Source organism: Nanorana parkeri, unplaced genomic scaffold, assembly GCF_000935625.1.
Source record: "Nanorana parkeri isolate BGI_ZX_2015 unplaced genomic scaffold, ASM93562v1 scaffold929, whole genome shotgun sequence".
Taxonomy (NCBI): domain Eukaryota; kingdom Metazoa; phylum Chordata; class Amphibia; order Anura; family Dicroglossidae; genus Nanorana; species Nanorana parkeri.
The window spans coordinates 678,810-695,022 of record NW_017307197.1 but is presented as its reverse complement, the minus strand read 5'-3'; the positions used below and the strand labels follow the sequence as shown (position 1 = coordinate 695,022).

Sequence of the window (16,213 nt, the reverse complement as noted above, 5' to 3'; positions counted from 1 at the left end):
AGTTCTCATACACTAACAAAAGTTTTGCTTTAAAGTGACGCCAAACTCCGGAGTTAAACCTTCAAAATTCATTAAATGTGTGTAATAATACAAGGGTGAGCCTACATCAAGATACCCCATCCGACCCTATTATTGTAAAACCAAGTGCCCATAAATAAGAACTCAGCATACGGACGTTTCCAGTACCACAAGGATCAAGCTACAAGAGCTGGTAGAGGTGCACCGAAATAAACAAAAAATGTCAGGCCGAAATCAAAAATGTTTTTTATTTGATCTTTTTCAAACATTTTTTCTTATAAGCTTTTCATTTTTTTATATTTATTTGTTCATTTTTTTTAATTAAATATTTTTATTTTTTTACTTTACTTTTAGGGCTTCGGGGAAATATTAAACTAAACAGACCCGATATTTCCCTTTTATAATAGAAAAAGAGATTGAGAACACAGAGTAGCGGTGACTACTTTACAGCACACACAGGGACCATGGGGAACAAAAGTAGCCCCCCTCCAGAAGGAAGGACAGTGTCAGCACCAATTCAGAGATGATTGGAGGATCTACAGCCGAGTGATACACACATAAGATTTTTATTAATCGTTAAGGTACTTGAATGTATTTTTAAGATTTAACTCTGGAGTTTAGTGTCACTTTTATGTTATTGACTGACTCCATCACCTATTAGCCATTCACAAAGCACGGTGATCCAATATCCATAGTGTCAATCGAAGATTCAGTAGTCACATCTTTTTATTCATTAGGCACTAATAACTCGTGACTACTCTTCAGGACTCATATCATATTAGATACGAGGATGTCTCTGGTTTCCAAATTAACCAACATTCTTCATGTGAGGTGATGACCACATTACAGGCCATCAAAACTGAAGTCATCTATAGGTATTCTTACCCTTAATCAAAGTGCCTTACCTTGTACATTGTTCCCCTGTGGCCTGCAATCTTGGGATATCAGGGCACCGTCACTTCCAAAGTTTGGGTTCCAATGGGTTGCAGTGTTGGTGATTCTGCCACTTGGTGGGGTCAGTGTTTTTGCTGCCTACTCAGACTTGATTAGCGCGGAACATGGAACAGTGAGAAAAGTATTCCTGGACTGTGACTCTGCATCACGTGACCTAGGACCTGTTTGGGAATACCTCGTTGGTGATGTCAGAGTTCGTACTTGTGACCCCCTATATGTAATAACGAGGATGACATTGATCTAGGACATCTGTACTGAACTGCCCTCCTGAGCTGCATTTTTGATTTAGGAAGCAGGCCGAGCAGGAACATCTCATTTTTGGTACTTTCATAACTTATTTCTTATGGAATTTTAGAATGCACACAAGTCTCTCTACTGCAATGTCTTTATTCGGGGACCTCGACTTCCTTTTTAAACTGCAACAAAAAAAATTAAATCGTGCCCACCAGACTGCATGAGAAATTTTTGGAAAAGCCAAACCAGCATTGCTTTCTGCAACCAATATCCTTCACTCTTTGTAGGGAAGCTATAGGCCAGCCAACAGTTCTGTTCTTGTCACTCATAGAACTCAGTATTCGGGCAAAAGTGGTACTTTTTTTTTTTAGTAGGTTTCTAACCGCTGATAGGAAAAGGTTTACCTCTGTATGAAACTGCATTGTATGTAATAGCTAGCATGTTGGCTGGCATCCTGAGCAGCAGGACATTGCTTTAGAAAGGTGCTGCTGCAAAGGTTAAAATATGGCACTGACAGCACACAGAGTTGTATCTCAGCTCGACACAAAGCAGTGGCCCCGGGTCTGCAACACACACCGCCCCTTCTTGAACACTTCTCTTGCTCCTGCTCTGCTTCTCTTGCTCCCAGCACAGTGCTTTTGAAGAGTTTTGGGGAGGGAAGGGGATCACTGGAGAGCCAGGCTGCCGACTTGTGTGAGAGAGCTGCAGTCTGACTTTCCCCAGTTGCTGCCGGTGTTTTATCGAAAGCTCCGGCAGGTCAAGCTCTCCGACTGGGAACGTCGCCAGTAAAAGATGTACAGCAGATGGAGCTAGTGCGCATGGGCAGAAAATCCTCGTCGAACCGTCTAACTATTGCCACTGTGCGGCTCATCGGATTCTATAACCGAGTACAAACTTATATTTGTCCTAGGTTATAGAAGCCGATAGCCGCGCAGGCGAAGTGGCAACTGTGGTTGTAGAAAGAAACATGTGGCAGCGCAGGCGCTGTAACATAATATAACCTTTGACTAGGTTATAGAATCCAATGAGGCAATAGCCACTGCGCCCGCGCGGCTATCTGCTTATCTAACCTAGGACAAATATTACTGTAGTAGGTTATAGAAGTGGATAGCGCGTAGGCGCTGTGGCAATAGTTAGACAGTTCAACAAGGATTTCCTGGGCATGCGCACTAGCACCATCTGCTGCAGATCTCCTACTGGCAGTCTCCGGATGTGACGTCAACAGTTGGAGAGGTCGACAAGTTGGAACTTTCGATAGAACACCGGCACATAAAGCAGCGGCCTGGCTCTTCAACCAACTTCAATAGAGCTCTCCAATGTGCAGAGTATTTTAACCCTTGCTGCAGCAGTTGAAGTAAAAGGTCCCCATATGTATAATTGTATATGCAATCTGCACTATAGTAAAATAAAGCAAAGGTTCAGTTGGGCTTTACCATACACCAGAGGCAGATGAAAGGCTGCTGACCAATGAGGAAAAATATCGATTAACAAAACAAGTTACCTATTTGTCTACTGATGTATTTCCATGTCAACTATTGCATACACCAAAATCACAACCTCGGCACTCTACCTTGAGAGGAACTACAAGTACTATGAAGAACTGCGTGACTGACAGTCAGAGGCATGAAGGGATTTGTAGGTTCAGCACAGCTGGAGTGCCGAGGTTGCCTACCCCTGGTATACAGCATCTCTGCATAGGCAGTCAGCCAATACCCTGTTTCCCCGAAAATAAGACCTGGTTGTGACCATTCCCAGGGCCGGTGGTGGCATAAGAGGGAACTTGAAGAGCCGCAGGAGAGAATCAACGATGCCAATGAAGCCGGCGCTAGAGGAAGCGAGGCGGCAGCTGAGGGAGCAGAGCCGCATAAGCCGATGCCTCCTCTATAGCGCTTGCTACTGTCACTGGCGGGGTGATACCAAATGCACTCCGCCTGTGAGGAATCGATAGTGAAAGTGCGTTTCGCTCATTCTGGCCAGCGATTGGTTACCAAATTGCTCTTGGAAAGGTACGGCACCCCTGATTGACCTGATCACCCTATTCTTAACTTTGCCATTTTGGATGATTTAAATTTGGATTTGCGTTAACTTTGGATTGTTATACATTAAAAAAATAAGACCTACCTGAAAAAATAAGACCTACCCGAAAAATAAGACCTACCCCGAAAAATAAGACCTACCCCGAAAAATAAGACCTACCCCCGAAAAATAAGACCTACCCCGAAAAATAAGACCTACCCGAAAAATAAGACCGACCCCGAAAAATAAGACCGACCCCGAAAAATAAGACCTACCGCAAAAATAAGACCTACCGCCAAAATAAGACCTAGTGCGTTTTTTTGAGCCAAAAAAAATATAAGACCGTGTCTTATTTTCGGGGAAACACGGTAGTAAACAGCCGGGTGACACCACATCATTGGTTCTCCTAACGTCACTGCACAGATTCTTCAACTACAAACTGCAATTTAACATACAACGTAAGGCAACACTGGAAGTGCACCTTTAATTTTCTCCTTATATTTACTATAAACATAGCACAAACCGGCCGTTGCTATTCTTCTGTCACAAACATAATGAACTTTGACGCTGCCGATTATAACACTGTCATCATCTTAAGGGTCCCTCAGCCAACAGAGTTGGTGACCTTAATCCTGCAGGCAGAACAAAAAAGGAAAGTGAGAGAAGAGTTCATCCCTTGCAGACGCCCTGAAAAAAAACTGTCCGGCAAAATTTTGCAAAACGATCGGTTTTTGTTTTTTTTGGGAGAGGTGTCGATATCTCTGCTGCCTCGTCCGATGTGCAGTATCAAATCTGAAGAGTTTGTCACATGCATTCCGCAGTTCTGACTATAAAAATGGCGGTGAATTAAAACCAAACGATCTCTCACGTCCTTGGAAAAAAAAAAGATGTTTCCAAATGATAAAGGAATGTGTGCTTCAGTTTATTTCTCGTTTATTTGTTCTGCGTCAATTCTGTTGGTTGTTTTTCATTCGGTTAATTGTTCGAATAATGCACGTGCGCCAGGAGAAAATGACGACAGCGCAGGATGAAATCTGTGGCGGTCGCAGTAACATCCTGATGGGCTGCTCAGACGTCTTTTTATTTATTTTTTTAAATTTGATCTTCGTCTCTTCTGGTCCCCTCATCTCCAGCGGTTTTGTGCTTGTCCTTACTGAAGAGCAGCTCCGGTGCGTGCGTGAGGCGGTCTCGGCTGCTGGAGAAGTTTACTGTAACACTAAGCCCACCTACAAAGAGACAATAGTGTTACCATCGGGAAGAAGCCAGTACAGGCACAATAAGGCTCGGGGGGTCAGAGGTCACAGAGCTGAGGGGGAGAGGCTGGGAGGATCAGAGGTCACAGAGCTTAGGGCGAGAGCTGGGGGCAGGGACACAAGTCACAGAGCAGATGGGGAGAGCCTGGGAGAATAAGAGGAAACAGAGTGGAGGGGGAGAGCTGGGTTTTTTTTTAGGCGGGAAGAAGAGGACAGAGGGGGGGGGGGGACAGAAGTCACAGAGAGGCAGGCGGAGAGAAGCAAGGATCAGAGGGCATAGGGAAAGGGGCAAATTGCGGCACATGGGGGAAGGATCAGTGACAGGCAGAGCACACTACTGGGATGGAGTGACGGCAGGGGGCAGTCATATTTGTAATGAATAGCTGCGATCACTGGCTTATCAGCAGCTGGTCATAGCTATTCATTTGGGGTGTATTCACACTAAAATGGGAGCCGAAAATGCGGGTCAACGGAGGTACGTTCACATGAGTTTGCATAGTCCTTCTGTTCCATCTGTTGCGTTACATTGCATTTAGGGGGGGGGTTTGCTTTGATTTTTTACACTAAGCTATATGAGGTATTAGTTCTGCCTTGCGTTGACACCAGCAGACAGTTCACACCAGTCTGTTGCGTTGCATTGAAAGAAAGTAGAGCCTGCTCTACTGGTGTCATCTGCTCCCATTCAGTTATCCTCGTATTGGCATCCATTGAAAAATTAGAGTCAGGTACTTGGTAACTCTCTTTCTAGGAATCTTCATGGACAGCATCGGGGGAGGGGGGGGGTACACCAGTAGGATGGTTGCCTCACATCTTTGTAGGAAATCTCAGGCAAAAATAGAGGAAATCCTAAGGACAGATGGGGGGACTGTCCTGGGACCTGGGAACCCCACCCAGTCATGAGCACCTCAGGTCCCTGGAAATGTAGAACTCATGAAAAGGCTGTCACCCCCCACCCCCCGATGCTGTCCTGGAAGATGACTAGAGAAAATGGATGCTAAGGGATGTGCTGTGAATGGGGCCTAAATGAGCAAAGTCTAGGGGACCCTTTGCTGAAGCGACTATGAAATTATAGCAGAAGGGAATGCAGAGGACAAAGGGCTTACTGAGCTGGCCTGGTAATGAGGTGGGCTCTATATCACTTTCTGCTGCTTCAAATTCACATTGTGAGAAGCTCACAGTGTGCAGTGAAATCTATTGAGTTTGAATTTTAATGTCCATAGTCTAGGCACAGATTTCCTTTAAGAAGATGACAATTTGATGCTTCATTAAAACTGCATTTGGCAAGGAGATGATTAAATCACACCCTGAAATATTCACCCAAAGATCTATCTTAGCCACCACAATACAGCAGTGCTCGGTGGGAATGGGTTCAGCTGAGGTTAAGGACTTGCAAGAAATCTGGCCAGAAATGTAATTTGTTTTTACAGACTCTTGCTTTGCTTTACAGTGGTGCAGTAAGATGTTGTAGGCCCCCCATTTGTGTGTCTGTGCCTGCAATCATCTCATGATCTGAAGGTCTACAATTTGCACACATGAGGCTGTGTGTGTGTGGCTTGTGAAAAAGCTCATGAGACAAACACTGAAACAAAATCTTAGCCTTTAAAAGGCACAAGAAATGATAAGTCTACTCTAGAAAGTCATGATTAGGTCCACCAAAGCCCACTCACCTTTTCAGACTCCATAGCTGGGCATCTCCAGTTGAACAGGTAATATTGTAAGTTGCCATCCCCTATGCCAAACTTCAGCTTTTCCAAGAAAGTTTTGTTTTCCATCAGATCCAGAGCATTAAACACATCGAATCCTTTCTGCAAAACACCCAAGTTTGAGACTGGAATTAGTTTGTTAAAAGCGGACATTTAATCTGCCTATATTCTGCCTTCCCCGGTTCTTCCTCTCTCCCCCACCTCTGCTTATGCCATGTGTTTGTACATTAATTATAGATATGGTGATTGAATTTTGAACTAGATCTCATGGAACAGCCCTTTCGTATTGCTGATTGTTCGATACATAACATGGTATTGTCCCCATATGTACTTGCATTGACTCCGGCGGTAAAACTGCTATAACAGGGTTACCGTATCATACACACAGACAGAACATGTCTTTTAATAGTCAATTAAGTGCACAGACTATGTTAATAGCCTACTAAGTGTTCGAGAACGATGTGTTACCTCTCACAGTGAATACTAAGCAGCCTCCCTCTCTAGCTCATCCACAGGGTGGAAACAACTTACTAATTTGGCGATAATGAGAGCGTCGTTCATGAGGTCCAGCAGTGCAGTCTCTGTGTGGACACTGTAGAAGGAATAGGCTGCTTTCAGAGTTTTATGCTGCGGGTGGTGCATCACTGTAGAGGGTAATGTGTAAAAACTCAGGAAGTCTGTTAATATGCCATTTGAGCTCTGGAGAGAAGACAAAGCGAGAGAAGAGTCATCACACATACACAGGATTCCCAAACTACAATGCACCTTACAGCGGAAGCATTATCTGCTTATATCACGCCTCCCCGGTTCCTTTTTCCTCTCTAATCAACATGTTAATACAATGATTAAATACAACTTTTATTATACACAGTAATACCTTGGTTTACAAGTAACTTGGTTTGAGAGTGTTTTGCAAGACAAGCAAACATTTCTGAAAAATGTTTGCCTTGATATACAAGCAATGTCTTGCAAGAAGAGCAACATTTTGTAGAAAAGCACCACCCGAATAAGGCTGTAGCAGTGCGAGCGATGAGTCTGTTTAACGACAATGCAATGTCACATTGAATAGATTCCTTGTTAAGGTTTCACGAAATGAAAAAGATTCCATTGAGTCAAGAGATAGCAGTGATTCCGTTAGTGATGGTGAAAGTCGTCCTGCACAATAATCCTCCTCTCTCTCGTCTCCCTCACAACAGCCACAAAGGTACCTGTAATTGGTTTCTTTTTCTTTATATTTTGTATTATATTACAGTAATGTATTGTAATCTTTTTTTATATGAATATTTTTGGGTTGTGGAACAAATCATCTGAATTTCCATTATTTTCTATGGGGAAATTCGCTTTGATATACAAGCGCTTTGGATTACAAGCATGCTTCCGGAACGAATTATGCTCGTAAACCAAGGTAAAACTGTACATTATTTTAGACCAAACACAATTGTTTTTATTTTCTTTGGTTTCCTCTTCATAACAATATTCTCACTGGATCGGCTTCCTAACTCCCACAATGGTGTCTGTTGGCGGGGGAGTTGTCAGTTTGTCTGGGTAGACCTGTGTGGGCTGAATAGGCAGTAATAAGGGAACTCAGACTCCCTATGCTCTCCACTAGTATCGGTGCCGAGTATTTGGGCGATACTTACCCCCCCATACCGGAACGTCCGGTCACAGGGAGATTTCCTCTGACAGGCAGAGCCGCGAGCGAAGCCGGGCAGCGGGTAATGATTGCATGAGGTCCCAAGCTCCCCCCAAACGGCACACACACACACCTCCGACACACGCCTGTCCCATCTTCTGCTCTGACTGTGATCAGCACGCCCTCTTTGCAGCCAATCACCTTCCAGATAAACAAAGCTCCTCTCCAATCACTTTGTCGGCCTATCCTCTCCCACCCGGTTCACTCATTGGCCGTGATGACGGCACAACAGATGTCACGTGGTCTTCGAATCTCTGTCCCGTTGGAAGCAGCTGGGCAGCTGCCCCTTGCGCGGACTTGTTAACTCTTCCACTGCCAGTGGGAGTAAAATGACAGCAGTCACAGCGCCGCCTACTGCAGTTACACAAAGAGCTTGTACCAGCCCTTAACTCTTACAGAAAGAGTTAAGGGCTGGTACAAGTGTCTAGGCCAATCCGATGATGCCCACGGGCTCCGCATGCTGCCTGAGAACAGAGCATGCATCAGCCCCTTCTGCCTGGAGGAGCCATAGTGGGGTAATGACACATTGCCCGGATCCATGCTAGCGGATGTACCGGTGTCGGTATTCGGTATCGGCGAGCAACGAAAGTTAAATATCGATACCAAAAAAACCGGTATCGGTGCATCCCTAGTCGCCACAGATTGAAGCCAGGCCCCTGAATGTTGTCGCTTTAGCACCTCATTTACAAAGCTGGGATATGGAGAATTTAAAGTACTTCCACTTTCGCAGCCAAACTGGGATAACTTACTGTATATTTGTTACATGTTCTCATTCAGTTAGCACAGGGGTGGGCAAACTCTGCCCCTCCCGCTGTTGAGACCACAAGTCCCATGAGGCATTGCAAGATTCTCACAGCCACGACTCCCAGAGACAGATGCAGGGGGCCGGAGTTTGCCCACCCCTGAGTTAGCATACAAATTTTTAAAAATTGCAGCTTACCTTTGTTAGGTGTTCTATTCTGGAAAGTTCAAGACTGAACATCCCGCTTAGTTCTCATCCTTTGAGGTTGGAATTAGTTTTATTTGCATAAATAACCTTGATGTGCCAGAGTTCATTATCACTTGTGCACTAGACAAGCAGGACTGTCTGTCCTAACAAAGGGTTAAAGACCTCAAGGCAATGTATGTTAATGCACTTTAAGGAAAAAAAGAAAGAAAAAAAAACCTGTCCCTCAGTCTGTCCCCTTTTTGTGCTTGTTGTCATCTATTCTACACCACCATCATGGGAGCGAGCTTGGAGTGGTGGCTACTTTAGAACACACACAAGGACCATGGGGAAGAAAAGTAGCCCCCCTCCAGAAGGAAGGACAGTGTCAGCACCAATTCAGAGATGATTTGAGGATCTACAGCCGAGTGATACACAAATAAGATTCATCTTTGTTCGTAGTTAAGGGACCTGAATGTATTTTTAAGATTTACCTCCGAAGTTTAGTGTCATTTTAAGCTCCTCTACTGCTCTTTATTCAGGCAAGACAATTACCATAGCTTTATATTAATCGTTCAGCAGAAGTCTGCTTCAAAGCTGAACTAAGGTAGATATAAAATACAAATGAATGCAGTTCTGTATTTATACATTCTTAAATGCATTCTCACAAGCAGTTCAAGCACTTAAATTTGACCTGGCACCAAGCTCTTGCAGTCAACTCTACAGCAGATCTCAGGCTGGGAAATGGGGAAGCAGAACAAGCATTGAGTTGTGCTGCAGTTCCAGAAGCAAGCTGATAGGAGGAGAAAGAGACACAAACGCATCAGCCTTCTGCTTCTCCTTTCACTGTCAAGTCCCAGGGTGGGAAAGGGATAAGACCTATAAGTATTACTGAACTGCAGCAGAGAAAATCAAGTCTCCTTTCCTGCCAGACAAGGCTGTGCTATGAGGCAGAGCTGTGTATATCTCAGGAATAGATGGACAGAAACACAAATCATTTGACAGGTAAAACAGCCCCCTTATGTATTTCATCTGTGTTATTAGTTGTGTGAGCTTAGCTTTAGATTTCGCTAATTTAGATTACCTCTCTCTACACGCATACATTTATAAGAGACAGCCACAGTTCAATAATTACCTCTACAACATAGGTGTCTATTATATTATCCTGAGGGAGAAACCAGTGTAACACCTCCTCTTCATCCATCACAGGAGCCAGATTAAACTGACTTAAATAGTTATTCAATAAGTGCTGGACCATGGTGATGTCCTTCCTCTCCATCGGCCGTAACCCGGCGGTCTTTGTTGCCTGATTAGAAGGGAGGAGGGAAAATATAAAAGGTGAAAAGATACATCACATTCATTCCAGTACTAGCTCTGGTGGATACTAGAATTAAAGCAACACGTGGTAATGAATGGTTTGCGGTACTGTTGCTGGACTGCTTTAATCAGCTATGGAGAATCCATTACCGTAGCTCATTGTGTTGTTTTAAAGACATGAGATGGATAATCCAGCCAGCACTCTAGCATGCTGACCTCATAGGAACTTTGACTAGACTAGGCTTGCATGTAAATACATTTTCCTCCACAAACTAATAAGTAGATGACGATTAAAGGGATCATTCACCTTCAGCTGATTTTAGATCACTGGTTTATATAGTCTTCCATACTTGGTGAAAGGATGTATGCCATAACGGCAGCAGGGCCTCCAGGCAAAGAAAAAAAACCCCATCCTTTAGGGTGCATTCACACCAAAATCGGAAGGATATCTCAAGTCAAAGGAGGGTCTGTTGACTTGCAATTGTACCTTCCGATTTCCTTCTGATCCGTTGCGATTCGTTTTTCAACCGATGCTAACGCAAGGGCACCAAAAAATGAATTGGTTCACACTGGATCTGTTTCATTGAGAAAAAGTAGTGCATGCTCTAATGTTTTTTCAGCGTAAGGCAACGTAACAATAAAGCAGTGTGAATTAGCCCCATTCACACCCATTTATTTTTCGGGGCCCTTCTGTTAGCATCCGTTCAAAAAGTATCACAACGCAACAAATCTGCTGTGAAGAGGCCCTTAAAGTTCAACTGAGCTTTCGGTTTAAAGCAGCTAAATACATTCCAGGTGCATGAAAATTAAAATGATCTTCTAGGGAGTATATTATGGGACACAGGAGAGTAATCGTGAACACAGGGTAATGCGGTTGCCAGCAGGAGTGTGGACACTAGCAAAGCACAGGTGCAAAGGCAGTCCAGTATAACACCCCTCCCACTTCCGGCAAGCCTCCGTTTTTTGCTAATGTCCTAAGAGACTTGGATCTGATTCTGGCCTGGGCAAAACTCTACCTTTCAGCCCTGTTCGAAATACACATCCCAGGCATGGACAATTGGCAGGGGGTCTTCCTCAGCTGTCCGGGGAGTGGTCTCTTAACTTCGAGCTTTTCCACGACCTTTGATGAAGGTGGGGCATGCCAGATGTGGGCCTTCTGGTTTAAAAACATACTGGCTAGATTTGTCTCCAGGCCCAGTGATCCTCTAGCCTTCCTAGTGGGTGCTCTGGTGGCTCCACCGGATCAATTTCGCCTGATCTACACCTTTCCACCTCTGAAACCTCTTCCTCGCCTTATCCTCAGATTTTAGGTGGGAGGCATTCTGAAGATTCTCACTGCGCTCGACTGGCCCAGGATGATGCGGTACAGCTTTGCTAGTGTTCAGTTTTCTGAAGGCCGCAGCATAACCCTATGTTTCTGACTACTCACCTGTGTCCCGTTATGTACAATTAATGGAAGTGCTTAACGTCTTACAGTACTTTTCCTTTCTAAAGCAGCCACAGACCGAGTAGAAAAGACTGTCCCCTGCTAGCAGCTGCACAGTAAGATTCTTGCTCTCTGTGTGGAAGCAGTGGCCTCACTGCAGAGGTGCAACACTTTCGATTCAGAGTCAGAACTATAGCTCTACAATCAGCAAAGTTCATACTCCATGCAAGGGTCCTTCTCTGCAGAATGCTGGCAGGGGAAACGGTTTTCTTCTCTGTGTAAAGAAAACAAATTGTAAGACTTTGCACACCTATTGTTTTGATGCACCTTGAATAAATGTAGCTAATTTAAACTGTTTAAAGTTCAATTGGTTCAAGGTACCCAAACAGCCGCACAGCGATGAGGTCACTGCATAGAAACAACTTTACTGCACTCCAATCATGCTACACAGTCCCCCACCCACTCTAGAGAAGAGGAGACTGTGCGGCATGGTTGGAGCGCAACAATGTTGTTTTCATGCAGTGGCCTCATCTCTGTACGGCTACTTGGGTGCTTTGGATTGTGTGATTTGGAGCGAGGATGCCCTCTTTTAGTGGGCAAACAGCATTTCTCGGTGCTCGAGAAATGAACTCTGGGATGGAATGGCGTCTATCGTTGTGCTTGAAAGTTCAACTGGACTTTAATCCTGGTTATGTATTTACTAATAAAAAAATGTATATATAAGTATGGCGAATACAACAATCTGCTACATGTACTCCTCTGGTCACCAGATTCAGGGTGGATGAGAGGGATGAGAGCCGCCCAGGGCTCTATTGAATTAAACTGCTAACATGCTCACTGGAGGAGAGAGCACACAGATGAACGTGGTGCTGCTCCTACACTGACCAATCAGCAGACTGCAGTAAAAGTGATTAAAAAACATTTATGGCTGTCATTTTTCCCCAGAGTCAACCATCAGACAATAGTGCACAAGGAGGATGATTGCACTAGCAAAAGTAAATAGGACACACTGTATAGGTGGGACAAAGTTGAGCTCTAACATTTTTGCCTGGAGCTTTCCTTTAAAATGCGGTGTCTGCAGTCACTGGTTAACATTTCACTAACTAGTGAGAAAATGTGCACCAGCATGAAAAAAGTAGTGTCTGTGCAGAAATCGAGCAGTGTATGGCCATTTTCATATAAAAAACGAGGTTGTGACTTGACACAAGCCCAGCAGTCCCATCAGTTCATCATTCTCAGTGCTGAGATGTAATTAGCAGCATGCAGTGTGGAGCCAGACTCTTCACACCAGAACAAAAATAGACTTCTTTTAACTACATATCATTACTTTTAACACCGTTGATGCCTATTATGAGCATACAATGATTTGTAATGATGATGTACCAATAAACGTAAGTCCTCCTGCAATCTAACTAATTTGACATCAGCAGGCAGGTATTTAGGGCTAAACCGCTAGGAAAACAAGATCAATGACTCAAAGATGTCAGTATGTCAGCCAGAAAACAACGCTTAGCATCTGACTGGTGGTTATGAGTGTCAATGCTCTGTATCCGCTTGCTCACACAAGTTCCCTCTATGGAAGCTGTGGGTGGCAATCTTGAATACAGCACTAGATGTACTTCTGAATCTTCAAAAGGAACAATCTTTGACATCAACACCCACCAGCTAGTAGACACAAAGCTCATTTAAATAAACCTTTGAAGCAAAAGTAAACCTATTTTGTTTTTACAAAAACGCTGACAGGTAGGCTTTTTATGACAGAAGAGGCTCTGTATGTCACTTTTGTCATAAATATGTGTAAACAATAAGTCAAGGCAACTGGACTTGCTGTATTTTTCTTGGAGACGTTTCACTGGTCATCCAACCAGCTTTCTTAATTCAGAATGACTTATACAACAATTCTCTGGGAGTTTCCCAGAGAATTGTTGTACAAGTCATTCAGAATTGAGAAAGCTGGTTGGATGACCAGTGAAACATCTCCAAGAAAAATACAGCAAGTCCAGTTGCCTTGACTTATTTTTTACAGATACACCACGACCCGGATGAATGAGAACCTTCACAGACATTTTGTCATAAATGCTCCTCCCTGCCTGTTCGCATTCTTACGCATGAGCGGCTCAGTGTACAGTCTCTGCACAGTTCTGTGCTGGGATGAAGTAACCCATGTACACAGAAGTTAGGCCTTCCTGACCAAGAAAATCAAGATGGATGAAGTCTTTGAACTCGAAGAAGACAAAAAGACCAAGTGAGGATAGAACCATCGGCCATGAAGGGGAGTGTTAATATTGCAGCATTGGAAGGGATTGCCTTACTAGGTTAGTAGTATGACATAATGTGCAAACTTGCCCATCATGGAAAAAATCTCCTGGGGGCCAAAAATATGGCTTCTTCTGTTTTAGTTGACTTCCTCTTCAAACTGCTAAAGTCTGCATTTTTTTTTGACCAAGAATGGTTATCCCACAAAATGGCTTTCCCAAGCATGGTAAAATAACTGTAACATACGACATACAGTAACATCAGAAAGACAGTGGTCAGTAAAGTGCTAGCAGAAATACAGATATGATCCAATATGCAGTACTGAGCCATGTGATGACAATAGAGCCATGCATAGACTGCAGCATAGTGATTCTTACATCGGGAAGTCTGTACAGCTTCATAGTCCTTTGTAACGTCATATTCCTACTTAGGTGAGAAAACTTCACTTCTACCAGCTTTCTAGGGTTTAGAGAGCGGTGCCAGTACCTGATAAAAGAGAACATTTTGTTATTGGTGTTCACCGTCTCAGTCTCAAGACAGTGAGGCTAAGCTAGCCCCAAGCTCTCCCCCTTCTGAGGAGCCACAAATCCCAGCATGCTAGTACCTGTAACTCCTCAACAACTGGAGAGCTATAGGTTGCCCAAATCTGGGTTAAAGCCATCCTGTTTCCAAAACACCATTCTGACACACTCCCCCCCCCCCATACCTACCATACCTGAGGAAAAATGCTGTTTCAGGGTATCTCCAAAGTCTGCCCCGCCATCAAATGCTGAAGCATTGATCATATGACCTCAGCCAGAGGGAAGGCTCAGCGTTCAGTGCCTGAACATCAGCCCTCTATGCCTCTTCAGCTGAGATCACACGGCCAATAGGACCACCTTACAGTAGTAGTCATTCCGCAGTAGATATAACAATGTACAGAGCGTTTATTTTAAACTTTAAGTTGTATTTAACCCCTAGCAATTAGGTTTTCTAATTTGCTTCCATTTCATCTGTTAAACATACCATTGAAAACAAATTTTATATCGGTTTTAAGTGTAAAAAACTGAAGATGTTATCAGAAATTCAGATTGTGTCAGAGTGTTGTTTCTTGTGCAAGCTTCCTGAGTTATTTCAAAGAGTCTATATAGTCCTGCTAGCTCCTATCTTACAATAAAATGAGTGCCTATGCTTTGGAGATAAAGGCAGTGGTATGGATTATAGTCTAGTAAAAGAAAACTAAGCAGGCCTGACACCACTCAGTCCACAAAAATAGCTGGGTGTTGTCATCCTGCAACAGGACTTGAAGTGACACTAAACTCAAGAGTTACATTTTAGAAATGCATTCAAGTACCTTAACTATTAACAAAAATGTATCTTATCTGTGTATCACTCGGCTGTAGATCCTCAAATCATCTCTGGATTGGTGCTGACACTGTCCTTCCTTCTGGAGGGTGGCTACTTTTGTTCCCCATGCTCACTGTGTGTGTTGTAAAGTAGTCACCGCTCCAGGCTCGCTCTCGTGATGGACTACAATCCCATGTTTAGTTTACTCATTTGTATTGAGATTTAACTCCCGCGTTTAGTGTCACTTTAAGAGCTGTGTGCATTTCTGGCAGATTAAGAGACGTTTTAAGGTACTTGCGATGTCAATAAAAGGGGGGAAAAAATGGAGAAATGTCCATGTATTGCAAAGATGTATTGCAAATGTTTTTTTCCCCCTTACATATGCTTTAAAGAAAGTATCTGCCATGTTGTTGCTTATAAGTCAAGCTGTGATCTTTGGGATCTACCAGGCCTGGTGCAGGTTAATGGGTGGTGTCTCTCTCTTCCCCTCTCCCACAGAAAAACACTAAGTCGGGCTGCCTAAGGGCATTTATCCCAAATCCTCCCTCAGCTCTTTGCAACACCAAAAAATACTTGTTTTACTGTTTACAAATTCACTTTCCTTTCCTGGCACCATTAGGTCTACAAGAGAATAGGCGTCTCCTTTAAACACTGGGGGAGAGGAGGCAGACAACACAATCTGTGCTCCGATTCCAGCTCCTTCTGAATAGGGCCGGTGTTGAAGAACATTCTCTGTATCGCAGGGTGGCTCATGCATACCAAGTTTTCCTCTTGTGTGAAAAGTGCTTTTAGAATCCTAGTCACAGGCAAACCTGATTTCCCCTCTTCAGGACACAGAATTTCTGCACTAAGCCAAGGCCCGCTGTTTATTTGTGAAGCTCATTTATAAAACAAAGCCGTACCTAGGAGGAGAGAAGACAGGGGACACTGCACTTTATAAGTAGCTGATCCCAGAAGATTATACACTTATGTCTAGTGACTTCAACACCCCGCCGACACACAGCCAGCCCGACATCTAATAAGCGGCTTCTTATTTCCTCACAATTGATTTTTATAATAATTATAATTCCCCTATTATAATGACTGCAGACA

At 43.8% G+C, this 16,213-nt stretch overlaps 1 protein-coding gene across 1 annotated transcript in view; it reads right to left on the bottom strand.

Annotated features, from left to right (window-relative positions):
- Positions 1–4,182: 4,182 nt before the first annotated feature.
- Positions 4,183–16,213, bottom strand: part of NMT2 (N-myristoyltransferase 2) — a 49,341-nt gene continuing 37,310 nt past the window's right edge. Inside the window, exons 8-12 of the mRNA XM_018566261.1 lie at positions 14,173–14,281; positions 9,932–10,102; positions 6,710–6,877; positions 6,143–6,280; positions 4,183–4,448 (exon numbers count right to left, since the gene is read on the bottom strand). Of these exons, the coding sequence (XP_018421763.1) occupies positions 4,428–4,448; positions 6,143–6,280; positions 6,710–6,877; positions 9,932–10,102; positions 14,173–14,281 (607 nt within the window). The 3' untranslated portion in view covers positions 4,183–4,427. The remainder of the gene's footprint in view (positions 4,449–6,142; positions 6,281–6,709; positions 6,878–9,931; positions 10,103–14,172; positions 14,282–16,213) is intronic.